At 36.5% G+C, this 27,914-nt stretch overlaps 1 protein-coding gene across 5 annotated transcripts in view; it reads right to left on the bottom strand.

The window, feature by feature from the left end:
- Nucleotides 1-5,872: 5,872 nt before the first annotated feature.
- Nucleotides 5,873-27,914, bottom strand: part of SRGAP2 (SLIT-ROBO Rho GTPase activating protein 2) — a 207,071-nt gene continuing 185,029 nt past the window's right edge. For 4 of the 5 annotated variants that reach the window (XM_032217258.1, XM_032217255.1, XM_032217257.1 and 1 more), the window contains exons 18-23: nt 25,773-25,997; nt 20,032-20,111; nt 17,841-18,021; nt 17,382-17,528; nt 13,582-13,915; nt 5,873-9,327 (exon numbers count right to left, since the gene is read on the bottom strand). In XM_032217258.1, coding sequence (XP_032073149.1) covers nt 8,947-9,327; nt 13,582-13,915; nt 17,382-17,528; nt 17,841-18,021; nt 20,032-20,111; nt 25,773-25,997 — 1,348 coding nt within the window. In that variant the 3' untranslated portion in view covers nt 5,873-8,946. Of the gene's footprint in view, nt 9,328-9,878; nt 9,943-13,581; nt 13,916-17,381; nt 17,529-17,840; nt 18,022-20,031; nt 20,112-25,772; nt 25,998-27,914 lie in introns of all 5 variants that reach the window. The other variant, XM_032217259.1, reaches the window with a different exon arrangement.

The raw sequence follows: 27,914 nt of genomic DNA, 5'->3' as shown, positions 1-27,914 counted from the left end.
GCCAGGAGGAAAACCTTTTCTGCCATGGCACCTGCCCTTTGGAATATATGGCTGTCCCGATATATAGCTCATTTATTGGGGAGCAAGGTGAAAAATAAGGCCTTCTTCAAGTCAAGCTTGACTTCAAGGATATGTTGTAACAATAAAAAAATAGTTTGTCTCGATTTTCTTCTTGGATATGTTAAAAATAGTTTACAGCTTTAATATTTGCTGGTAACCTTCCATTAAATACTTAACTGAAGTAATTTAACTTCTGAGCCTGGAGAAACCAGATGCAAACAACCCACTTTAGCTTTGGAGAGCAGGGAAGATAATGACCTAACTCTAAATGTCCAGACGGTCACAGTAAGCAAAGAATCTTAATCAATTGTTTATTAAGATGGTAAGGGAGATCTTAGTCATTTTCATTATGATTTGCAGGATGGTCAGAGGTGATAATCCATTTTCTACCAATTGTGTGGGCACAAAGAGCCTCTTATCCCTTTAGGCACTAGAAGCTGCGGCTAGAAAGGTGTTAATTGAAAAGAGATTGCTGTACCAACTGCAGATAAATTATGCATATCAAAAGTGGTCTCTCCATAATGTCTCTCCATAACCATGGGGGAAAATATGTGCTATGGGAGGGAATCTATTGCAGTTTATTGGTCAATAGAAAGGCAAACACTTTCATATCAGGACTTTAATCTCCCCCTCCAAAATATTTAAAGTGTCTACTGATCTCCAGAAATATTTGTCTTTAATAATTAAAAATGCTGAAATGGTTCCAGATTGCTATCTCTTTGTGTGACATCTCATGAGAGGAGCTATTTCTTTTAAATTTTAAAACATTTCTTAATTTTTACATATAACACCTGCTGATATAGACTTTATATGACAGTAATTATGAAATATAGGACTCATTTATACAAAGTACAATAGATTAAAAACATATATTTCTAAGTTATATATGTCATAAGTACTTAAATGATATTTGCATTAGATAACTATAGAATTGTAACTTTTTAATGTGATGCTGGTTTTCCCCTTTGTTGTATATTTTTCATTTTTTTGCACATAGCATTCTCTCTCTCTGTGTGTGTATTTTTCTTCGACAGTGTATTTGTTCCTTTTTTGTTATTTTAAAAGTGAGAAATAAATAAATACATATAACACATGTTGATTGGGAAATTCTGGGAGCATGCATTTTAAAATTGTTGAGGTTGAGAAACACTGTTATAAAAATACCAGCAGCGAGTTGGAGTTATATGTTCACTCTAAGGGGAAATCAAGCAGAAGGTGAAATTTGTGTTACGTTTGTATTACATTGCCTGTTTTGAGTTAATGTTCTCCATTGGCTAGTGGTAGTTCCAGTTTGACCACTATGGCCAATCATTACATAGAAGTTATGCTCTGTGCTACCAGGCCTTGCATTTTCAGCTTTTCTTTCTCTTGGAGGATTAAGTAAGAAAACTAGGACAATTGACTTGCAGTTAGCATCCCCAAAGGACAGCTATTACAAGGAACTTAGAGACAGCATTTTCAAGTATCATTTTTCATGTGTAGGCTTACCTTTTATTCTACTACTATAGCATTGTGGAATATGTATTGCCAAAGGATTTGGTACTCCTGTTTAACATTTACATGGAACTGCTAGGGGAGATCATTTGTAGCCACAGGGTGAGGAATCATCAATATTGATGATACTCAACTCCACCCCGGCAATCTAAGTGATGCTATTGATGTCCTACCCTGCTGCCTGGAGACTGTAAAGAATAGTCTAAATGAGGAACAACAGGCTTCTATGAACTCTGGAAAGAGTGAATGACTTTGATTTTTACAGCTTCCTGAATCTGGGTGTTTACCATCTTTGGCACTGGATAGGGTACCACTACCACCTATAGAATAGGGGGCAGACCTGAGGGTCCTCCTGGATTTATAAGTCTTGGCTGATGAACTGATGGCTAACATGACCAGGAGGGCCTTTGTACGACTTTGTGTTATGTACTAGCTGTCCTTGTTCCTGGATGGTGAGGCTCTGCTCAGTTATTCTTTTATCATCTTCTGAAGTTACTGAAATGTGCTCTACATAGGGTGGCCCTTCAAGAATAGCGAGAAGCTCCAGCTGGTGCAAAATGCAGCAGCACAAGCAGCTATCTGTGCCTCCAGGACATGTTACACTTCTGTTCTGTGAGCTACATTGGTTACCAATTTACTTCAGGGTCCAATTTACAGTTGCTTTAAAGTCCTACATGGCATGTGGCTGGGTTATCTGAAGAAACTATCTCTCCCATATTACCTTTACCCATCTCATCATTCATGTTGCGGAGCTTGTCCACTAAGGAATACCCTCTGAGTGGACCAAGATGAGCCTTTTCTGCAGCAGCACCCACCCTTTGGGACATCATCCGTCCTGAGGTGAGGCTAGCCTCAAACCTTAGGCTTTCCAGAAAGCTTTTATGTATTTTTTAATCAAACCTTGGGATCTCCTGGTACCAGGGAGTCTACGCGATGGCTTCATCATGGATAACATTCTGATTTGACCCTCTCACGATCTTTGTTTTAACAATTTGTTTGAATTGGTTTTTATTTGATTGAAAATGTACAAGAGGGAACAATTACCAAAATTTGTGAAGGTAGTTTGCAAAGCAAATTCTTGTCTTCAACAGCTTATGGAACAATGTATGACTACAAGAAGGAAAGTGTAATAATATAGTGGACCCTGCACTGCAATGCGGAAAAAGTCACCAAGTTGTTCTATATTTATATTCCCCTCAGAATTAAAACCACTGAGAAATAATGTCCTTTCCAATTTAGATTGCAGTAAGAATATTGCCTATTTCAGCAATCCTTCTGTATGTAATTCAGAATTCAGAAGGGGAAAAAGTAGGCTATTACATTCTACTTTCCTATCAGTTTGGAACTGATGGGTTTGTAGTAATTGAATACTATTTTTGAAATAGCTGTGAATAAACTCATCTAGAGACTTTAATGCAGTTGAATGTATCAATGTGTTATAATATTTGTTTTCTTTTCCTTCTTTGCTTTTCTATTTTGTCGTTTCTTAAAAAAATACACTTTCCACACAGAAAGTTTTACAAATTTCTCATATTTCCAGTAATACGGATTTCAAAACAGAAATCTTCTGTGCTTACAATATTTTATTTCCATGATAAAAAAAATGGCAGATTTGGCACAGTTTGCAGGGACCTACTTAGAATATAGTGGCAATTCTCACCAACACACAGCTTACTCTCTGTATCTTTTGCAGAAATTAGACATCACACAATTTTATCTGTAGGCCACCACTTCCACCATACCCAAACATTTATTTCTCCAAAACTATTGCTACGACAAATATTTGTTTTACTTCAGGAAGGATTTAACAGTTCCAACACATTTACTCTTCTAATACTGTACCAAAAGAAAGAAGAGATGTACCTCCAATATTGTACATTATAGTATATACAAAGTACAGGTTTCTTGCTTTCCTTTTTGATTTCACAGGAAAATATATACACCACATGTAGATATTGGTGTAGAAGATAAAGAACAATTGAAAATTGCTTTTAAAATAAAAAATATTTCATTCCAAACCCATTACAGCTGCAATTAATTAAAAATGCATTGTGTGGACTCAAACCTGACTTCACAGGATTAGATTTTAACACAAAAACTGAAAATTGCTTCACTGTGCAACTGAACTCTGTTACATACAGTAGAATAAAGACAGTGCTGCCCTTCTTTTTCAAATACATTTGCTTCAGCATTTGCTGGGTTTTGGCTACATGGATTTCAGTCTGTCTTTTCCATTACCTGTTTGTATTTTAAATATATTGCTCTAACATTTTGGCACTCACAGAGCCCAATCCATGAAGCTCCCTGTGGGCAGATTACTCCCTCCTACTTTCAGAGACAGAGTGATTAAGCAGCAAAAGTCCTTTAAAAAAATTATTACAATGCTGCTACAGTAATGAAGATAATTTTCACTTCACTTGTTTAGAAGCAAAAATGGCCCAAAAGATACATATATATAGATATAGATATATATTTAAATATACAATCTGTTCTTGCAGTGTTAAATTGTTTTAAAAAACTCTCAAAAGTTTAAATATTTTTCCACCCCATGCTTGCATGATCACCTCAGATGGAAACATTAAATATTTTTTCCCCTTTCCATTTAAGCAAGTGAATTGGAAGAGTTGTTAACATTTTTAAAGCAGCTACTGCTCATGCATAGTTATTTGTGTGCTACACAGCAGAGAAAAAGTAGGCTATTTCTCCATGCCTTGTGCAGTCTGAGCATGATTTCAGATTGGCTGAGGTTGGAAACATTTCTGAGAACTAGCTGTAAAGCTGTAAGCAATATAGAATGCTTGCTGTGAATAAAATGTATTAGTATTTTCTTAGTTGTGGGAGGTTATTCAGCACCATGTTCATGCCAACACTGGGAAAATAAATCCCCAAATGTATTGTCTCTTTGAGAAATTACAGCCTAAGGCCACCTCTTGATATTTTATAGGTTTCAAATCTGACTGAAGGCTCATAATCAAGACATTTAGCTTTTCTTCCTGCTTCTTAAAAATCTTTATTAAACTTCTGTAGTTACTGAAAGCCATCTTAAACTGTGCATTGATTTCTAGAAAAGGTTCAGTGGAAATCAATTTTAGCCTTGAAAGGTTTTTTCAATCCTTCGGGGCTGTGGTCTATCTAGAAAATAAGCAAATTGGCTATTAAGGAGTTTGCTTGCATCTATCATGCTCAGATGCTTTCTAGAATCAAGAATAAATCAGAACTTGGAAACTGATGGCTTCAGAATGTACTCGGTTTTTTAAGTTATTGTCAGGCCTCAGCAATCAAGCTTTTCTCTTGAAACTACTCAGAAAACTGGTGACACCCACCAAAGCAAAAGAAATATAAAAGTAGGGTTTTATATTTCTTATATAATCCAAAAGGACAATAAAATTGAATATTAAAGAGTATGCAATAATCCTTCCCCAACTCCCTTCTTCAAATAGCAGAGAAAAGCAGGAAAGGTGATGGTAATTGAGGAGTGGGCTGGTCTGTCTTCCACTAAATTCTGATTAGCTCAGAGAAGATAATCGTGGCTAGCCGGCACAAGGAAGGATCAGTTGTGAAATAAAAACTCTCAAATTATAAGTTTCAAGTAGGCAAGTAAAGGTTTGTGCAGCTCTGAATCTGATATGCAACCATGATCCTGTAGGGAGAAATCAGTCTTTCAGCTAGTCAACAGTTATTCTAGGGCCGTGATGGCGAACCTATGGCACATGTACCACAGGTGGCATGCAGAGCCTCTCTGTGGGCACACCAGCTGTCATCCAAGCCCAGCTCCACCGTGCATGCATGCGTGCCTCCCACCAGCCAGCTGGTCTTGTTGCACCCCATTTTGGGCCTGGAAGACCTCCTGCACCAACCTGGAAGCAAAAAATGGGCGGGCGGGCGGGGCATGCATGTACAGAGGGATGGTCACGTGTGCATGCACAGGTTGTGCGTGCATGCAGGGGGAAGGGGCACGCAGGGGAGTCGTGCACACATTGCATTATGGGTGTGGGCCAGTGTGCGTGCGCCCTGTTGCGGGCCTGTGCGTGCTTTCATCACGTGACAACAAAAAGGTTAGCCATCACTGTTCTAGGGGTTCATTATAAGTTGCCTATTCTTGAAGGGGCAAAACTGGAAAAGTTCCTGCTTTGCCTGCTCTACTCTCTATGTTAGGTGAAATCTATTACTTCAATAGAACAATATTCAAATGAAGAATTGTAAAAAAAAACAACAACTATGATATTTCATGCTCACAGTACCAGCATTCTCCAGGGTTTTCTACAGTATGAGTGGCAAAAAGAGCATTATTTTAGTGTTCAGAATTCTGCTCAGAAAACTAACAGCTAGCTGCCTTTCTTTCAAATGTCTGCTTAATTACTTTCATAAGTTTATCAGGTGATACTTTCATACAAGACATGACTTAAAAAACATGGTTCCAGTTGTCAACGTTTGGCTTTAAAAATCAGGAATATTTTAACTAAAAATAGCGTAAACCTACACGTTCCAATTCCATAAAAGATTTTATGGGCAACTTGTGTTGCCCATAAAGCATAAGATAATACTATGTTTACTTTGCACGAAATGCTACTAAGTTTGATGGGAATTGTTTTCTAATTTTAACTAAATTTGGCTATAAAATATGATAAATGTGATGCGTTTGTGGACATCTTATATTGAGAATGATTTGCTACGTTACACAGAGATTTATTACAGTAGCTAAAAGGGTTATTAATACATCTAGTCATAAAAGTTTCTGTATCACTGTTTAATTTAGATTACACTGCTTATGGCATGACCTTGTGCATAGTAACAGCCATGAACTTTCTTGGCTGAAAGTTCCGTACTTCATCTGTTTCTGCTGGTACAAGATTTTCCAGATATAAGTTGCCGCTATATATACTGTTGATTACTGACAAAAGAAACATTAATGTGCCACCCTAATCTATTCTGGCCATTAGCACTAAAGTTAGAATTGTGCCAATTACTTTTAAGATGCCTTCTATCCTCTGAACAACATCAGTACCTTCTTCTATGTGTAAGCAGAAATAGGAACTTCTAAGTATCTTAAAAATTTCACCAAAGTAGAATGATAGAAATCCATGACTATTAATGAACATACAATCATTGAAGGTTGTCATGTCAATGTGGCCCAACTTAATTATTTCTCTTTCTGCAATACTCTGCTCATCATCTATATGGGGAAAGCATTATACTTTTGAATGTGCAGCAGAAGCTGTTCCCACGTGATTTAAGTATTTATATATGCAATATAAATCTCTGTGTACACTTAGATTCCAACAGAGGGACACTTAATAGTTTGTAAATTGAGAATTCAGTGTTGAGAGAGAGAGTAAACATATACCAAAAGTACAATTAAATAGACAAAAACTGCCAACTATTACCTGCATTAAAAACACTCTTAATGCACACACACACACATACCACACACAACCCAGTTGGGTAACTGGAAGCTTTCCAGGGCTACAAAGTATGGTATAAACCTAGTAAAAATGAAGTGTTCTTTACTTGAGTTATTTTGATTGGCAAGGTTGCCCAAATGAGATATGCCTGCAAAATGCAAAATGAGATATGCCTGTTCACACCATGTGCTAAGGCTTTTCATGTGCTCTTAATGAAAGGGAGATTTTCAGTAGGCATTGGGGGTTTATTAGTATCAGTGCTCCAGAGGAGACATAATGCTGATCCTCCCTCTGGCCACCACAGGTAAAAATAAAAATCTCTCCCTCTGTCTTAAAAATTGGTAGCAATAGTGTAATCTTTAAAAAAAGTACTTTAAAATATCCAGTAGTTTTGCCTGAGTGAAACATAATAGGAAGGAAGGAGTTCTGACTAATCCTGAGAGTTAATTATCAGACTGCAGTACTCAAGTCTAAAAATTCAAGATGTAGAGGAAATGTGGACACACAAAAAGGGAGAAAATGATCTCCCAAATCCACATGGTTTGATTTTATCTCTGAGATTGTGACGATTTTTACAGGCAATTAAATAGCCCAGCATTTTGGGGAGGGGGGGGGAGTAAAAAAATCAAAAGAAAAGAACAGTTTAAATAATAGTCGTAATCTGAAAAAAATACTGTCAATTTGTTCAGAGAATTATTTTAAAAAACTAACTATAAGAAAAATAGGCTGGAACTTGAAACCGAGAGCATTAAACAAACACATTTCAGTTCTTTATCTCAGCATCAGTTGACAATTAGAGAAGTGGGATAAAATCCATTTTAATTCAAAATGCTTCTTTTGTTTTTAGGATGATCCTATTTTGAATAGGAATTTATTTTCCAATAAATGAAAAAAAAAGTCTGTGTCATTTGTTGGAATCATAGAAAATATCATATTAAGCTGATTCACTGGATCATCTGTAAAATGCTTGAGGAAAGGATAATCTATCCCAGAAGTATGGTGCATACTGGACATACGCCTGTCTCAAGACTGTTGATTTTCTTAACTTTAGGCTGCCAATTATATCTCAAACACATAGAAGACTAAATCAAAGAAAGATAAGGAGGGTGAGAGAGAGAGTGAGAACAACAAAATGAACTGTAACAGCTTGTTTAAATTTTTAACATTTCTTCAGTTTCTCTGCTGAGTTCCCATGAAAAAAGGCTATTTAATTGAAATTTCATTCTGAAATATTTGGGTTTCCTTATATTCTGGAAGCACCATGGAAATATATACAGTAAATAGGAAGTGTGCGATATCTCATACTTTGTACTTCTTCCATATGATTAGTTTAACTTTAAATGAACATATATGTCTGAATATAAACATGCCTTATTAGCCCAGGACTAGGCTTTCCAGGCACATTTCATAAGGATTTTCAACCTAGGATTGAAAACACTGAACCTAGTGTTTGAGAATGGGTATGCTGAAAAGAGACCAAAGAGAATGGAAAATTAATACATCTTGTAGCACTATTGAGGACTGTAGTCATGCGCAAAACTCACTTAGCCAGTGGCAACAAAAGCATCCATCAATAACAAACACCTTATTGTTTTCCCTGTAGTGGTTGAAGCAAGAAAATCCTTTCTACCAATTTCCAAGTCATGTGATCATTGAAAAGTCTCCCAGCGACCAGACACTTGAACAAGGCATTGATTAGTTACCAGTAATAAGCTAATTAATTGTGCCTTTCCCTCATTGATTTCAAAAGGACCTCAGGCTTTCTGTCTCAGGTTACACAGACTTTTGACACCCTAGTAAATGCTAGGGTGGTGTAACGCGAGGCTTAATTAGCTGGATCTTTCTTGGTGAAAACATTCCTGGCACCAGTAACTTATGAACTAATCTTTAGTAGAAGTTCAATACTAATTAAATAGAAATTGTAAGGTCTCCTTAATAGAGTTCCCTAAGCTGAAACAAAAATGCTGTATTCACAGTAGGCTTTTCAGTTTTACACAGTACAAGACTTGTCAGTAGACTGTTGAGAAGCTGAGGCAACTGCAGCACTTGAGGAGTTTGTTTTGGGGAAAACTGCTGGCTTTGGCCTAGTGGCTGGAGGTTTGACCTGGGCAGCCATTTTGACAGATTTTGCTGGCCTGAAGGCACAGGGAATGTCACTTGCCATGCTGGCACTCCGCTGAAAGGCTGGTTCTGGGTCCTTGAGGATTTGAGTATGCAAAGGGCTGGAAGGCTCAGAGGTGGGTGCAACTACAGGGGACATTTTCATTGGCTCCAGCGTATCAAGAACAACATCTGGTGTGTGTTTCACATTGCTTTGCCTTTCTAGCTCCCGCAACTCATTCAGAGCAGAATTCATAGTAGCTTCAATATCCTGCAAAAAAAATAAAAAAAAGTTGGATGTGACAACTAGAAGCTGGGTTGAGTAATTGTCTAAGGTGAATAAGAAATATGAAGCAAAATGGACAGTGGTAGACGCAAAGGCATGGAAGGACTTGGAGTCAAAATTAATCTCCTTGGCAAGACTAGTATCATCCTTGCCTTGAAACTAGAAAACTGTTAATGATATCTAAAAACCTATTCTTAGGGTTTTAGATGGCAGACAGCTTAGTTAGCTATGCAAGTTTTCATATAATTTATGTAAGTGAGCTGTAGCTATTTTCTCTGAACTTCATCAACATTCTCAGTCTCATTTTTTAATCCTTGAAACTAAAGTTCAGAAAAACAGTGAATTCCATGGTTTTACTCTGATTCTAAATGATGATGATTTTCAAATGGAAGCTTTTTTTTAACAAAGCTTTTGATTAGTAAAATTACAGCAGCAAAAAATCTTGAACAGATTATAACAGAAATCAGAAGGGAATACTGAACTATATTTTCCTCAAATCTGTTTCCTCAATCTATGAAAAAGGAGAAATTACCCACATTTTGAGAATTTTTTATCCATTCCTTTGGTATACCAAGCTGAACCTTGAGAGTGCTGAGATTCCTGAAAAGAATGGAAACATGCTTAGCTGCATGCTAGCTTTATGGTTAATGAGTGGTATTCCACTTTGCATCTGGAGCATGGCATATCTAGCATCTCCTCATTGATGCTACATATTTTATGGCATTTTAAATATCCATAAGCTCTGGAGATGTATGAAAAATGTTGCTTATGACACTTGTCTCTTTATGTGGTTAAAGCAAGAAATAATGCAAGAGACAAGTAGGGAAATGTGTCAGGCCAATCTCTTCTCTTGTTTCAGTTTTAAGTCTACAAATTTATTTCGCATTTCAGCTATGGATGTGGGCTTGACTGGCATAATAGATTTTTGGACAGCTGAAATGATTTAACATTTCCATGACTCACAGTTTGGCTACAACATTTAAGTTTCCTCATAGATATTTTAAAAGGCACTTGGGGAGGTAAATCAGTCCAGGAGGAGAAAGAGGAGGAAGCAAAGACAGTAACACAATGCCTCTGACTGCAGTCTGAAAAGATTTTAAAGCAAAATACAGATCTCTGAGAGATAGTGATGTCAGATGAAAGATGAGTATCTTGCAGAGTTTGAAATCAGACCTGGGAGGATATGAAAGGGCAGCTATAATTTAATGTAACCTTTTTAGTTTTATTGATCAGATTCCCTTATGGAAACAATGAATTACATTTTGGCAGAAAGTGGAAAGGGGATAAAAGCAGATTTTAATTGACAGCAAAAAGATATAAGCCAATCAAAACTTTGTAAAGAGGTATCAAGGTAATAATATCCAAGTACTGTATATGGCAAGGATAAAACACATTTGTGAAGAAGAGGACCATAACAGGATAAAACACATTTGTGAAGAAGAGGACCATAACAGATATTACCAATTAGACTACAGAACAGGAAATATAGAAGTTGACTCTTGCCTAGGTTGGTAAAAACCCAGTTATAATATCTACCTATTTGTTGGACAACATCATAGAATTGGAAATGATGTTAATATTAATTTAAGCCTGTAATAACATGTTTTTGAAATAAGTAATAGAAGAATACATGATTAGTATAAGGTTATATTCCACTTGTCATCTGCTTATATCTTTTGCTAATTTTCAACATAACTGGATAAGAATAATAAGACCTTCTTATATTTAAATTCTATTCCTCAAAAATGGCATAAGACTCTACTTGAGCAGCTGCATCTAGCTGATCTCAAAAACAGTTACGCAAGGTCAGAACTGGTTAGTACTTGGATGAGAGACCTCAAGGAAAACCCACAGTTGTTGGCTATATTGGGAAGTTGGGAAAACATTCTGAAAGAAGATACTGTAATGGTAAGCCACTTTTATACTTCTGCAAAGAAATTACATGAATGTCCTTCAGAAACTTGCTCAAAGCCTGCAAAATTAGACAGGAAAAACAATGGCATGAAATAGGTATGGCTTAGCCAATTAACTATAAGTACTGCTACTATCCTAAAACCTTCTTTTCTGTGTGCTGCCTTTTAGAATATGACAACATTGTGACTTTTCCCTTCAATTCCAGTATAATTTCAGTTTTGAAATGCAGTGTTTTGCACTGCAATATTCTCACTTTTTTACAAACCTATCACATACTGGAAAAAGGAAAAACTGGCCAAAAATCCAAGCATAACTGAAGAAGAAACAATAGTGAAAACCTACTCTCTATGTGTAGTACAATATTGGTAAATGTAGCTGCACTGTGTTTTATGGATATTGGAAGTTTTTTTAAAATTCCATCTGCTTTAGTATTGCTCATTTCTAATGACTTTAAAATGTGGGCAGAGTTGCTGAAAAATGTGGGCAGAGTTGTTTGATTAATTTGGTTAATCAAACAAAATTGGATACAAGACCCTCCTGATGAACTTAAGATTTTAAAGCATATTTATATTGGCTTGTATCTCTTGCTGGACTACTTTAACCAAAATGCTGGACTGTCGACCTTTTATGAAAGCAATACATCAATAGTGAAGAGAAGGGGAGCCCCGTATTTGTGCATGTTTTAAATCTGGCTTCACCATCCAGCTTGGGAGAAAGTTCCAGCTAAGAGAAAGGTATTTTCTTGTGTGGGCTTGGTTTAAATGTCTCAGCATCTATATCCGGTCACAGCTGTGTATACACACATGCAGAGAATACCAGCCCATATTTCTGCCAACAGAAACAAAGAGAGCCGCGTTGTTCAAAGGATAGCTTCTTATCACACACAGACACTGAGAAACAAACAAAAAAAGACTTAGAAAAGTCCTAAAAAACAAGGCAGGTGGCTGTTCTAGACAGATTTCTTCTCCTCTCTCAGGACTTTCAACATCTAACTTGTCAAGAACAGAATTGACTACAGTTTGAAAACAATGACAAAGAAAACCCTACTTTTCTAACATTTTGTGCTCAGAGATTCAAACGCTGTTGGTAGAAAAGATGCTGGAATCTTAAAAAGGCGTATCATTAAGAAGTGGCTCAGATTCCATGAGGTTCTTGCAAATATTTTCCCAGATGGTTTATGAGAAGTAAAATGACATAATAAAGCTTTATGAATTACAAGTGATCAGAAAGCCATAAATTGAAGAAATAAATCAAATTTCAATTAAAATAGTTATTCTACAAAATAAGAGTAACTATACTACTGGTGAGAGTGATTATGATGCTACTATGGAGTTGATTCCCTTACTGTTGGTTTCATTAGGACCTCACTTTATTAGCTGCAGAAAACTAGAGAAGGGATGTAAAAATTTTCAGATCCATTCACATTTAATTTTATTAAAGTAGATTATATAAGTGACAAGAGATGATCTTTGATTATATAGGATAAAATTCAACTTAAAAGCATACACTATGTAAATGTAAGATTTACTGAATTTGTTTATAGGTAACTACAGTTCTATGATGTTAAATATTTGAGCGATGAAAGAAGGAAGAACTGATTTTCTATTTACTGGTCCTACTTTAGTTAAAGGGAGCATGCAAAGCTTGCCAGTTCCCTCAACAGTATTGACTATGAAAACATTTTCTGTTGTATTCTGTTATATTACACATAATAGTAAACATATTTTTAGCATTTGGGTTTGCTTCCAGAAACAGAATAAGTTTCTCCCAAAGTTTAGGAAGTTACAAAATTATCAATTAAATATGTATGTCTGTATTTAATGGAGATGCTTTTCAGCTCACAATCTGGGTCTTTTCCACCCTCCTTGAATCTGTGAATATTGATCCTACACAGACAAAATGTAGTAATTGTTTCATGCTTTTGGGACTGATTAAACATGCAGCAATCACAAACTGAGCTGATGTTTCAGAAGTGAAAAACAGACTTTCAATTTTTTAAAAAAACTGTAAAATATTCAGATTTGAATTTGAAATTCAAAATCAAAGGTTACCTCATAATTCAAAACTTGACTTGTTTTGATCACCTCTAAGGGGACGTTTCCTGATCTGAAGCAAATACTGAAGCAAAATATACATTATTGACATCAAATAATACTTGTTGCCACATCAAAATATTCAGAGAATATCTGGAAAATATTTTGAGTATTCTATGAATGTAATGAATATCAACACCAAACTCACCAAAGAGATTTTAAAATGATTGCAGGAGATGAAAGAATCAATTTGGTATTCTTTGAAGATCACCCTAGCCTAGAATTTCATTACCTGTGCAATGACTTCAGGATCCATGGGTCGGTGGTTATTAAAGCTCTTTGACCTTCCTGCAGTCACGTTCTTCCGGATATGGGGGCTATCTATTCTGTTCTTCAGAGAGGCATGCCGACTGAGAGAATTGAGGCTCCCATGGCCGCTGATGGAGCATGCATCTGGGACTGGTACATCTTTCGGGAGGCTTTGGCTCATAATGGGTTGTGAGGAAGGACGAGGACTAGCTATAGCTCCAGATGGTGTGGGTTCCCCCAGTGAGCTGGGTAATCCATGGCTGTCACTCTGACGGAATGCTCTTCGTATACTCCCTGACTCAGGCTTCTTTCTTTGTCTGTCATTATAAAAGCAACACAAAAAACGTATTTTTCGAACAACATGGATAGAAATAATTTCTGAACAAAGGCAATTTCAGAAAGGAAAGAAAGTTGCTTAATAAGCATATGCAGAAACTACCATTTAATTCTAGTTGTAACATTAACACTAGTTGTAATATCCAGCCAATGTATATATTAATTAGAACAGAATATGAACTAAAGTAGCTGAGGTCACTGGCACCAGCTATTGGCAGTAATATATGGAGGTCATGGATTCTTAAACTGTTAAGAAACTCTAAATGTTAAATTAGAGTTTCACCATTGATTTAGGGTCTGTTAAGCTTCCTTCCTTTGAATTAAGGAGGTGGGAAAAAGTAATTATATGTTCTGTTCTGATTTCTTTGAAATGATGAGTTATAAATGGGTGGCATTATAACTATAGTAAACATTTGTAAACAAAATGTGGATTTCAACAGCAGATTTCAGTGTTTGTGGCAATTTATCTCAGCAGAATACCTTGAAAACAAATGCTGAAAAAACAAATGTCCAAAAGATAAACTGGGATTTGTTCAAGAACTGAATAAGATCAGCCCAACATATCCAAGCAGTTCAGGAATTCTTCAATATTTAAAAATACTTTATGAACAAGATGCATATTTACAAGATGAGAATGAATTTTGTCAAAAGTATGTGCAAGTATTTAAATTTTCAATTGTTCAGACTTTGGAACTTTCCATTTTGAATGTGAAACAGCTGTTCTGAGTGTAAAAGGGACAGTTTTCACTGTTATTGAAGTATTTTAAATTCAAAACAGTTCCATTTTTAGTTCAGAACACTTTTTTCCATTCAACACATTTCTGGAATGCTTTCAAAATCTTTGCTTTTCAAACACCTGTCTCACTTTCAAACTCAGGCATTTTGAATGGATGGAGTATATTTCATTCACAGAACAGGTTGAATGTGCAACTTTTGCATATCAATATTGTATTGCATGTAGTAAGAAACAGACACTTTATCTAACCAAAACCTGATATTTATATTTTGGTATTTAAATAAAAAGCAATATTAGATAGGAACTGCTATATCATACAAGCATGTGAACTACTCTATGCGGAGCAGTGGTGGGTTCTGGATCCCATTGCAACCGGTACGCTGAGACGGGGTCGGGTGTCCACCATGGGCAAGCACGCTGCGCACGCATGTACACCCACCACCCTGCGACGCTCCAGCTGCTCGGTAGAGCATCGCGCAAGCACTGTATACTGCATGCGTAAATAGCCTGGTTGGCTTAAATACAAGTAAGGGATGAGGGCAGGGGGGCCCTCCAAAGCACGGTTCTGGTACAGTGGCTGCTGCTCCCAGCCCATAGCCTGAGCCTGTAAAGATGAAGTAAGGAAAGCTAAGGCTCACAATGAAGAAAGGCTTGCCACATTTGTAAAAAATAACAAAAAAAGCTTCTTCCAACATGTTAAAAACATGAAAAAGGTTAAGGAAACAATTGGTCAATTGCTGAGAGAAAGTGGCAAGAAGGTGACAAACAACAGGGAGAAAACAGAACTAGGAACACAAATTGAAATAGGAAAGAAAATGGTAAGTGAGCACCTGTCTACCCTAGATGAGTTCAAATGACCTGGACCGGACAGATTACACACTCAGGGTTCTGAAGAAACTGGCAGACAAGATTTCAGAACCACTGAACTATATCTTTCAGAGATCCTGGAGCACCGGGGAACTGCCAGAGGACTGGAAAAGAGCTGATGTGGTTCCCATCTTCAAAAAAGGAAAAAAAAAATAGATCTAGGAACCTATAGACCTATTGGCCTGACCTCAATGCCAGGAAAGATTCTGTAAAAGATAATCAAGCAACGAATGAGCGAACACCTAGAAGTAAACAAAGTAATAGCCAAAAGCCAACATGGGTTTGTCAACAGATCATGCCAGACTAATCTTGTTACATTCTTTGACAAAGTGACAAAATTAGTGGACCAGAGGAATGCTGTCAATATAGTTTACTTGAACTTCAGTAAGGCATTTGATAAAGTAGACCATAACCTACTAATAGATAAAGTAGAAGAATGTGGATTGGACAGCATCACCACCAGATGGATTCATAACTGGCTGACCAACCGCACTCAACGTGTAGCCCTCAATGGAACTGCATCTTCATGGAGGGAAGTATGCAGTGGAGTACCACAAGGCTCTGTTTTGGGCCCAGTACTCTTCAACATCTTTATCAATGATTTGGATGAGGGAATAAATGGGGAACTCATTAAATTTGCCAATGACACCAAGCTGGCAGGAATAGCCAACACTCCAGAAGACAGGCTTAAGATACAGAAGGATCTTGACAAACATGAACATTGGGCACTATCTAATAAAATGAAATTCAATGGTGAAAAGAGTAAGGTTCTACATTTAGGCAAGAAAAATGAAATGCACAGGTACAGTAGAGGTGGTACCGTGCTCAGTAGTAGTAATTGTGAGAGGGACCTTGGAGTCCTAGCGGAAAACCATTTAAATATGAGCCAGCAGTGTGCAGCAGCTGCCAAAAAAGCCAACACAGTTCTAGGCTGCATAAACAGAGGGATAGAATCAAGATCACATGAAGTGTTAATACCACTTTATAATGCGGTGGTAAGGGCCACACTTGGAATACTGCATTCAGTTTTGGTCGCCATGATGTAGAAAAGATGTGGAGACTCTAGAAAGAGAGCAGAGAAGAGCAACAAAGATGATTAGGGGACTGGAGACTAAAACATATGAAGAACGGTTGCAGGAACTGGATATGTCTAGTTTAATGGAAAGAAGGACTAGGGGAGACATGATAGCAGTGTTCCAATATCTCAGGGGTTGCCACAAAGAAGAGGGAGTCAAACTATTCTCCAAGGCACCTGAGGGTAGAACAAGAAGCAATGGGTGGAAACTAATCAAGGAGAGAAGCAACTTAGAACTGAGGAGAAATTTCCTGACAGTTAGAACAATTAATCAGTGGAACAGTGGAATGTCCCAACACTGGAAGTCTTTAAGAAGATGTTGTATAGCCATTTGTCTGGAACAGTATAGTGTTTCCTGCCTAGGCAGGGGGTTGGACTAGAAACCTCCAATTCCAACTCTGCTATTGTATTGTATTCTCCAGCCAACCGGTACGCCTCTACCGGGACGTACCACCTGGAAACCACCACTGATGCGGAGCCCTTATAACAAATCAATCAGATATATAAAAGATTTTATTTCTGAACATGTGAGTTTACAGAAGCTAATAACCCTGGGAAAGTTATATCAATGAAAACAAAAGAGCACAGGCCATGAAGAAAATACAGAACATAGAATTAAGCAAGTGGCATGGTAAATTTTCCAGTGCTAAAAAATATACCCCAAGTACTTGAAAAATTAATAAGTCTCATCAACATTATAGATTTGGAAATCATAATAGCAGCTGATTATTTTCACTTCACAAGAAATAGTATTGCTGATATAGCTTACTTATTGATATTTGCAAGATAAATGTCAGCCACATGGCTGCCGCTTGGACAATTTGAACCAGCTCTGGCTGTCACTTTTTCTTCAGGTGGCTCGGAATTTATTTCTACTTCAGATTTTGGGCTTGATCTTTCAGACATCCCATCCTCACTAGGAAAGAAAGAAAGAATATGCAACAACTCTATGTTATATGCTCAAACTACACTTTAGGGTATAAAACATAGATGCCAGATATCAGCACAATTCTTTTACTCCCTTGCTTAAAGGTATCCTTCCTTGGAGTAGCCAAAATGCAGTTTGCAAAACTATCAAGGAAGATTTTATTGATAAAATTCACAAACATAAAACACAGACGCAACATTTCACAACACTCAATGAAACAAATGAAAAACATTTCAATGACTCATCTTCAGAAATAATGCTAAATTGATTCCAAACACACAACAATAAGAAATAACATACGTGTCCTGGACAACAATGTATTGATGAGGGATCAAACCGTCAATGCCATTGTGACGGCCTTCCCACCAGTCGTCAGAAGCCCGGTGATAAAGCAGGAGGGAAGCTCCCTTTTTGAAAGAAAGCTCGCGTGCTGTTCTGCCCGAGTAGTCAAATTTGGCTATTGCTTCAATAGGTTCACATTCTAGAACAAAATGAGAAAATTTGAATTTATATTGTGTGTGCGCGTGTACATGTGCAGGTTGATGCACAATGTCCTACACGCTCCAAATAAAGACATTAAAAGAAGCACAATTTTATAACCCATTTTATATCAGCTAGGTACCATTAACCTTAAACAAAGGGAAAGGTAATGTAAATAAAACTAATATTGGCAGCTAACAGAGAGACATCAGATTTTGAGGGCAAGTACAGAAAAGGTACGTAATGCATGTCATCCCTTCTTTCTGCTTTTTCAAGACCTTCCTTCCTCAAGATCCAATTTCCCAAACTTAGCAGCACCTTCTCTTCCTTCTATTTCCTCAAACACTGCTTCCATCAATCTGCTGATTTATGCTTGTACTCCTTATTGCAATGATCTAAGGAGTAGAGAACAGGCTCTCAGTGTAACAATGGCCCATCTGCCCCTAAAGTCTTGCAGGGTTTCCCTTTCTTTCCTCTTCCTGGGCATCTGCCAATATCCTTGGCTTTTCCTCTTCTTACCTTCCTGAACAATTTTTGTTTGCTTTCTGTAATTAGAACATATAAAGACATATGACAGAAGATGGCAACATGAAAACAAAGATGGAATTAGAGCAGCAGGGCAGGAATCTGGAATGGTGGGAATATTTACAGGTTAGAAACAGGTTTAAAAGCGATAAGGTACGGTTTGGGATCTACCCAAACCCTCAGGGGCTAGATAAGATTTTGTTTGGCGGACACAAGAAAATGTTATCGAAGATTTATCAATTTTTGACCTGCCAAGATGCTAATGAAGAGATGGATAAAAGCCTTCTAATAGCATGGGAGAGAAACGTTGGCTATGAGATTGAAATGAGCAAATGGTGGGATCTATGGAGTAAGACCATTAAACTTACAATATCTACAGCATTCAAAGAAAACATATACAAGATGGTTTATAGGTGGCACTTCCCCCCAACAAGGTTAGCCAAAATGTTTCCTGGGTTATCTCCACTGTGTTGGAAATGTGGAAGAAAGGATGGCACATTCTACCATATTTGGTGGTCCTGTACTGAGGCCACGAAATACTGGAGAAGGATTAAAAAATGGCTAAAAGAGGTTACCGGGGCAAGCATGGAATGGAGACCCGAGAACCTTCTACTAAGCATTAAACCAGAAAACATGAGCAATTCAATATGGCATTTGAGCCTACATATAATTGTGGCCGCAAGAATAACTTATGCACCATTTTGGAAATCCACTACCATACCGTCATAAGATGCTATAATTAAAAAGATCTATGAATGTGCAGAAATGGACAGAATGACGGGTTGGCTGAGGGACAAAGGAGAAATGGAACATTACCTTAGCTGGAACTTATGGTATATGTGGGCGACAAGGAGAACAGCAGGGACTTAAAATGGGGAAAGCTAAAAGTGAACATGGGTATTGTAATAGATCCCTGAATTTTGTAATGAGAAGATGTGGCTTAGAGTCCTAACAATGAGGAAGGAAAAAAAAAGTTGGGCTGTGAATGACTGTAACCGCGGGGTGGGGGGAGGGGGGTTGTATGTTTAAAATTGTATTTGTATGTTTTACTCTTAAAAAAATGTATAACTAATAAAGATTACTTAAAAAAAAAAGAACAAAACACTCTTCATTTTGTTCCATAACATCCAAAACTGTCTGTTTAGATGCAAACCATCCCAAAAAGTTGTTGTATGCACAAAACACTTTGTGCACAGAATGTTCTATACATCTTTAACTGAAACACTTATAAATGTTAAATGTTTGTTACCATCAGATAAAATCTAAAAATATTTGCTAATTGCCCAATAGCAATGGGAGGAAAAGATAATTATTGCAAAAGGAATATAATGGAGTCAATTTCCCTTACAGTTTATTTTTGACAATTCATATTTTTCAAGTTATGTGCAATACCCACAACAATGTTCTTCCAAGATGATATTTCAATATTTCATTCCAAATATGAGAAAAAACGGGACTGTGGAAGAATCTATCAGATACAGCTTACCATCATCACTTGTATGGTGTTCAATAGTTATATCCTGAGTGGCATCTTCTGTAGAGACAGTCTCTCCATGAGGGCTTTCACTGCAGAAGGAAGAAATGCACAGAAGGTTAGACTTATGCCTGCAATCTTTATCGTAACCCCATCATTAAAATGGTATGTGGTACTTTAGGTATCACCTTCAGGTATCACCAACAGTATCTTATCTTTACTTAATTCAGGTCTGAAAAGCAATGCTGGAATAAAGCTGTGTATTATCATGTACTTCAGACTAAATATGCTGATAGTTGAGTGATTGATCATTTTTCTCTTTGATTGTATTTCTGAATGGGAAAAAAACTCCTTCATGACACCAGAGGATAGAGATGAAGTGCTTCAGACAGCCAGAACATACCCTTTTCTGATATCCTGAAATAAGTGAGGTACATGGTGAAATATATTATCTACAGCAGCAATAATGATTATGTGAATTTGCTTTAGTCTGAGCCAAATCACTGATCTAAGTATCTCAGTATGATCTACTCTTTATGACTGGTAGAAAAGGTTTTTCTCTGTCAATGATGCCTGATAAATTTAAATTTAAATCTATGACATATCTAACATTTTGCTGATATAACAAACATACTTTGAATATGAAATGTTAGAGGCAAGAATCTTCAATTCAGTATTGCTCTAACTCAGATTTTTTTTGTTTTGTTAACTTAATGTTCTGATAATCCTATGAGGAACTAGCTATTTCAGGGAGTTTTTCCCCATCCCCTCCTGTTGAAGGAGTCTTTTCCCTCAGACATGAAAAAGTCCTCTGTAGTTAATGGAAGGTAGTAAAGAGAGAAAGTCAAATGCAGAAGTTCCACGGCAAAAGGCCACTTGAAGTTGGAGATTCCATGTTCCTGCTGTTATAATATACAGGATTTTTCTAAAATGTAATATGGAAGTATATTGTAGGTTTTTTTACAACACTAGAGAATTCTATTAATTAAAACAATGATTTTGCTATATAGTAAATATAGATTTCTATCTGTAATATCAATGTAGTCCAAGGGCTCAGATATAATTTGCTATTGAAAGGCAAGTAAATACTTCAACTATGTTGCCTCACATATCAATCCCCCCCCCCAAATCATAACAATAATGAAAATATCTGCTTTCAAACATCCCTGGTGTGTGTGTGCTTATATTTTGTATTTCTTAACTGCCCATCTCTCTCAGAATAGCTTTCATCTTTTAACTTTCAGCAGGCTATTTTTAAAAATAAAAACTAAATTCCTAAAATCACATGTGAATATAGAGGGTGCTTGGTACAAATTGGAAAAAAGAGGGGTTTGCAAGGATATTAAAAGTTTAACAGATGCCATTAGTCTGATTCAAGACTCTGAGGTAGAAAATCAAAGGCGGTCTTTTTCCATACTGTGGTGGATTAGATATTATCAGGGTCTGCTGATCAGTTTTTCTGATCCAACTTAGCAGACAAAGGCAGATATACTCAATCTTTTCCAGTACATAAAGAAAAGGGGCTGCTTTGTCCTGCCTTAGTACTAAGTGGGAAAAGCAAGCTTGTTGTTAATCGATCATAGATAACAAAGACCAGCCCTTTTCCACCATGCAAAGTCCTGTATTTCTTGTGACTGGCTCACATGCAGGCATATGGGTCTTTCTTGTTTAGGCAATTATGAAGATGGGGAGGCTTAGGCATTCCTCCCACATTTCATTTCAACTTCCTTCTCTTTGTGAAGGAGCTCATTTGTGTTGTTCTAGTGAAAAATAGGGGCAGAAGCATGCTATGGTGAATGGCTGTTATTTGCAGAGGAAAAGAAAGACAGGACTCTGATATGGGAATGTTTCTGTGTGTCGGCACTATTCCTACTGAGGAACAGATCAGCTTTATATTTTACAAGGATAAACAGAATGAAGAATGTGACAGCAACTGATATTTTAAAAAAATCTCAATAAATAGATATAAGTTCATGATTTAGTATCAAAATACATTTTTATCCTTTATGCAAATGTCAAAATAAAAGTTGTTAAGGTCACTCAATTCCAAGAAGATTTTGTGTGGTCTAGAATAAGTCTAATACATACATTAAAACACATTAAAAACCACATAATTTCCTGGACCAATTCCTTCCTTCCTTTAAATAAAAAGCCAAATGGATATAATATCTTAAAGCTCCTCAAATCTTATGCACCAATATCTCCTTTAATCTTTCTAAAATCAAGCTGATTTTCTCTGTTTTTAAGAGGGTTAAAGGGCAAGGCTGCTTAGAGTTGATTGATTGGAGTGGCCTTTAAGTGTTACAACAATAATATGAAAAGAATGGCTTAAGATTTTGCAATATTTCAGGCATCCATTTTGCCCCTTTGCTGGGGGAATCAAAAATGTTAAGTCTCCATACTCTATTCTGAGTGACTTCACCAATCATGTACCTTGGGAGTAAAAGAAAAATAAAAAGAGCTCATACTCATCAATATAAATAGATTTTTTTCTAGTTAGCAACTTTTAGTAACATTTCTACTGTACTGTTAGGCATTTTTGTTAGCAATTTTTAATAAAAGTATATTTATTAGCATTTGTACACACATTTAATAAAATGTAATTGTAATTACTGCATAGAAACTCACAACATTTTAGCATCCCTCAAATTCTGCACCTTAAATTATGTTAGATTATGTATTAAATTCGGGTTTCTATATTTTTCAAGGCAGAATATAATATTTAAAACTAGTGACTGAAATTTCATAGTTTTAAATAAAGTATATAATTAAAATGTAATGACATGCAGTGGAGAAAAAAATTACACTTCAAGTTGACATTTTACTTAAATCCCTTTCTCCAAAAACATTTTTTTTCTTACATGACCATTTAATTTATAAGGAAGAGTAACAAACAGAAATTACAAGTGGAAAATATGTTTTTTTTTCCTTTAAAGTGAATTTGTTTAGCTATTACTAGACTCCTGCTGCAAGACTATGTAATCCAAGCAATGTTAGAATTATGAGACATCAGAGATGGTGACCAGTTACTAAAGTTGATAATTCTCCAAATTCAATTACTTTGTATAGAAGAAATATCCTGAATTCCTTAATTTTTGAAGAAAGAGTTATAGAATGTAGGATGTGTTCATATGATTGAGTTCCTTAATTTTCCTTAATTTTTGAAGAAAGTTATAGAATGTAGGATGTGTTCATATGATTGAGATTCTTTCTAGGAACATAGTAGTCTTTCCTCTCATCTTAAAGTTGTGTTGGGTAACTGCACACTTGTATTCTGATATTATGGACATTATAACTTCTTCAGAGACTAAACCCACCATTTTCACAAGATTTTCAGAATCAAAACGCTCAGAACAATTTGTTCCATAAATATTGAGTAAATGCATAAGGTTGCCATGTTTATGGATATAATCTAAAATGCAGGAAAAATACAAAACTATAGTATGAAAAGACCTTTCATAATCAGAGTTAAAATACTACTTGTGACCTGTCTATCTTCATTAACTACTTTATGTGTATCTAGCTTAAGAAAGTTTTGATAAAGAATTTGCTCAAACGTTGTATTTTTCACTATGGGATCATATATACTTTTGTTTTTAATCTACAGTTAAAATTGGTTGATTTAACACATTATGAATACAGCAAACTACTAATCTGAAGGCATCTCTAGAAATACTCCTTGCTGCTCTTTATGAACTCTGCCTCGCCAGTGGAAAGGTTTAGACACCAAACCTCAGATTCTACACTATTTCTTAATCTTCTTACCATATTGGGGGGGGGGGGGGGAGGGAATAAACACTGAAAATTAGATCTGTCTTGCTTCAACAAACCTGGTAATGTCATCCGGATGCTATTGTCTAGTTAATAATTCAGCATATATTGTAGAGGCAAAAGAATTAGAGCTCAAAAATGGCAACTCTGCTGTGAGTGCTAATCACTGCAAGGTTTAGGGAAGACCAAAGAAATTTAGAATACATCAGCACCAATATAACTGTAGGTGGCCTGGGAGTTAGAGGATACATGTTTCATCAGCAAGCAGGGGACAAGTGAAAGGTTTGTTTTAGCTCCTTAAAATAAGTCCTCATGTATTTGGCAGCCAATAAGTCTCCCTGCAAGAAGATGGTTCTTGCTTAACATTAACTTCATGGTCCCAAGAAGCACATTGCTTCTCAAGAATTCCTTGATCTACTGTTGGAAAAAGAGATATTCAGGGAAGAGCCCTCAATGATTTGAACTTGTGATTCATCCAGTTCTGAGATATTAAGATTCAATGCCTTATTTCTCTCATAGCTGTTCCTTTTTTGGGGGGTCGGGAGCAAACATATTACATCCAAGATATTACAAATGTAAATTAAGCAGAAGACAAACCATGGAGAATAATGGAAATTAAATTGCTTTTGAAACTACCATTTAGAGAGACTCAGCTTGCAAAAAACACACAAAAATATTAAATATTTTATATTGGCCTCCAATTATTTTTTTTCAAAAAATGTCTTTTATTTTCTTAATATAGTATATACAGGTAAATGTCAAGCCAGAAAGAACATTACAACTAAGCAAATGTATTTATACAACATTTAGAATATCTTGGCAAACCTCTTTGGAAGATTTAATTCTACTCCGGTGCAATGAGAAGGGTCTTCAACTGTCCATGGTTATAGATAGTCTATTTACCCAAAAGAAATTTTCGAGCCAATTGTTCACAATAGGTGCTTCTGTTTCCTTTACTGTTTATCATAATTTAGAACATTTATTAAAATTTAAACAGCTGAAGCAGTAGAAACCCATTTTCCAGATCTTGTTCCCCTGCTGAGGATGCATGATATCCTACAGGCTCCAAATAAAGACATTACCAGAAGCTCATTTTTATAGCTCTGTGACCATTTTATAATCATCTTAGGGACATTAATCTTTAAACAAAGGGAAAAATAATATAAATAAAATTAAGATTGGCAGATAATAGAGTGACTCCAGCTTGGTGGAATGGGTTTCTTTCGTGGAAAATGTGAAAATAATTTCTTTTGCAGTCTTCGGGTGGTACTTCAGAAGAAGAAAAATGATACCAACTTAATTGATTGCCCAAAAGTGCAACTGAATCTTTTTTTTTTTGGGGGGGGGGGGGTGATCATTTTTAATAGTCTTCCGTTCAATGAGTGGAGCAAACAATTCCCTTCCTGTTTATAACTGCAGTATCCCCTTCCGCATTCACCTGGTGAAAAAGGTGACTCCCGCCGAATTGTTGGCAAATGTTGGCTTCAGAACAAAGGCACAAACAGGCCTCTTGTGTGTAGTATTAGGGAGAAAATAAGGTTTTCTCCCTTGTCAATGCTACCTTGAAATTAAACCATTTTGAGCTTTCTTGGCTCACCTGCTATCAACTTTGCCTCTGAAGGAAAGCTGCTCAAGAAATGTTGAGAAAAGTGATGGATGTCAATGATGGATTCAGGCAGTGTGCTGGTACAATATTTCCACAATCTGGCTATGGTAATTACCACAATACCATTAGAAAGTTTCATGAACAAGCCTGACTGCTTTATTTTCTACAATATAATAATGTGTAATCATGCCAGATACCTTCTGCTGAATCTAAGAGGTCTATATTTTTAGTGCGAGAAACCTGGTTGCATTTAAGTCTCTTCAACCATTTTGTCTTTACACAATACAGTGTAAGAAAAGCAGGATAAATCCTGGAACCAGCACTTTGAAGTAGCACACTGCTCCCTTCACTTCTCTCCCTTTACATCCTACCGTACCAGTAATCCTCAGTGCTTCCACCCCTGGCGTATATAGGTCCCTCCATCTCTCTTGCTCCTGGGAAGACATTCTCATGTTGTATGATTATAGTTTTGATGAGCTCATTAACGTGAGCTTGGCAAGAGACCTGATCATGGCCTTCAGGCACGGACATCAGAGTGGGTCCAAAGCAGATGGCTAAATTATAGGGGTCCATCATGTTCTCTTCACTGAACTGAGATAAACTGTAGGGGGAAAAAGAGAACAGAGTGACAATAGAGAACAGTATCGCAAACTCCCAGATCTAGAGTAATTTTATATAATGGAAAGCTGACTTAAAATAGCAAGAGTGTCTTGAGACTACTTAACTAAAGTTATGCTTAAAATCGACTACATACAGAAGATGAGAGAGAGCTTTTCTGCATTTGATACCTTATAACACATTTAATTTTCTTTGTAAGGATGATGTTTCTGTAGCAGAAGATGTTCAGAACATACTGGATAGCACATGGATTTCTTTAATTAATAGCAGGAACAATTTTCATTTTATGTTCAATTAACACAGAGAACATTTGTTAAACGTGTGTCCGTGCATCTCTGTGTAATGAGGGATGGAAGACTCACCATCTAGCTTCATTTTAGTACAGACTGCACATTATTGCCAGCATTTTTTTGGCATTTGTTCCATGCCCCCTGCCTAGAGAACAGCTGCATCAGCCACACCTCATGAACAGCCAAGAAGCAGATGAAAGTGTGACTGAATATGATGCTGCATGGTTCACAGCACAACACTGTAAGGATTCTAACACACCCCTTTGATTCTCCCCCCTATTTGCATCCATTCTTCACAGCCAAAATATCTTTCTTTTTCAAAGAGAACACTAAAAGCTTCATGTCAATGCTCGACATGGAATGTCAATCATAGGTATTTGAAGCATTAGTCAGTCTGACACAATGAACATTTCTGAAGGTAAACAAAAAGAACAGCTTTGCTTTAAAGGGTGCAAAAGCTTACCCCTACGTCCTCCATACTCCACTACTGTCATTTATAAAATAATGTTTTCAACTGCCCAGAACACAATTCAGTTGCTGATATTTCACCTTTCAAACTCCAAAGAACAAAGGGAGATGCACTCTTACCCCACACTTAGGCAGCAATCTTTAAATCTCACTTGAAAGCATTTCATAACCTTTCAATAAGAACTGGGTTTGACAGCCCAGGACTTAGCCAAGAAAAATGTATTCAATGTAAAAAGTAATTTTACTTGATTAATTTGTCATATTTTTAACTGTAACTCTCCCTGCAACACATGCAGAGGAAGCATGCCAGAAATTCACTACATTACTATTTATTTATCCTTAAGAATAGAATAAACTTGGCTAGCTAACAAAATTCACTATCTAGCACTTGACCTTCAGCTTCTCCCATGCATATGTAACATTGGATAACATTCAAGCTACTTCACTCCATGTTCTTTAATTAGAATATTTGCAGAATATTTGAAAGGCAGAATGAAATAGTTCTTTTGGAAGAACAAAATGATTCTGCCTTCTGAAATTTAGGGGATGGACTTTGACTTGGGTCTTTTTCATGGTGATCCAATCCCTAGGAAATATACTGTCCCAACAATTGTAGGTCGCCCCCCTCCAAATTTCTATCTTTTGATAAAGTTACAAAGATATACATTTTAGTGCAGCATTGGAAGCTTAAGCCCTTGCTACATGGCTCATTAACTCTATCTTTTTTTAATCTTGTGGGTTAGCTGCATCTCTGGAGCAGGGTAAACATTAAGATTTAATAAACGGTATAAACATTAGAGGATATACAGTATCTAAAAGAGAAATCCCTTAGCTGTACCCCTGGATTATATACCAGCAGCCACCTGTCTTGTGTTTAAGAAAATATCTTTCCCAGCAGTCTGCTTAGGGGTATTTATTTGCTTAAAGATGAAACATCCTTTGAGTTGAGATCTCCTCCTGATGATTTTATAAATATATGCATTTTGTTTTTTGGCAACAAAAAAGAAATGGTTTGTCTCTGCCTATTTTGAAGATATTTGGTACTTTCTAATCTTGTATTTCCTAATGGTCTCCTATTCAATGAATCCCATTTCTTTATTTCTTCAAAACTAATCAAGATCAGTTAGATGCTGCCATTTATC

This window comes from Thamnophis elegans, chromosome 5, assembly GCF_009769535.1.
Source record: "Thamnophis elegans isolate rThaEle1 chromosome 5, rThaEle1.pri, whole genome shotgun sequence".
Lineage (NCBI taxonomy): Eukaryota > Metazoa > Chordata > Lepidosauria > Squamata > Colubridae > Thamnophis > Thamnophis elegans.
The sequence above is the reverse complement of the archived record's forward strand: the minus strand, read 5'-3'. Positions and strand labels throughout refer to the sequence as shown.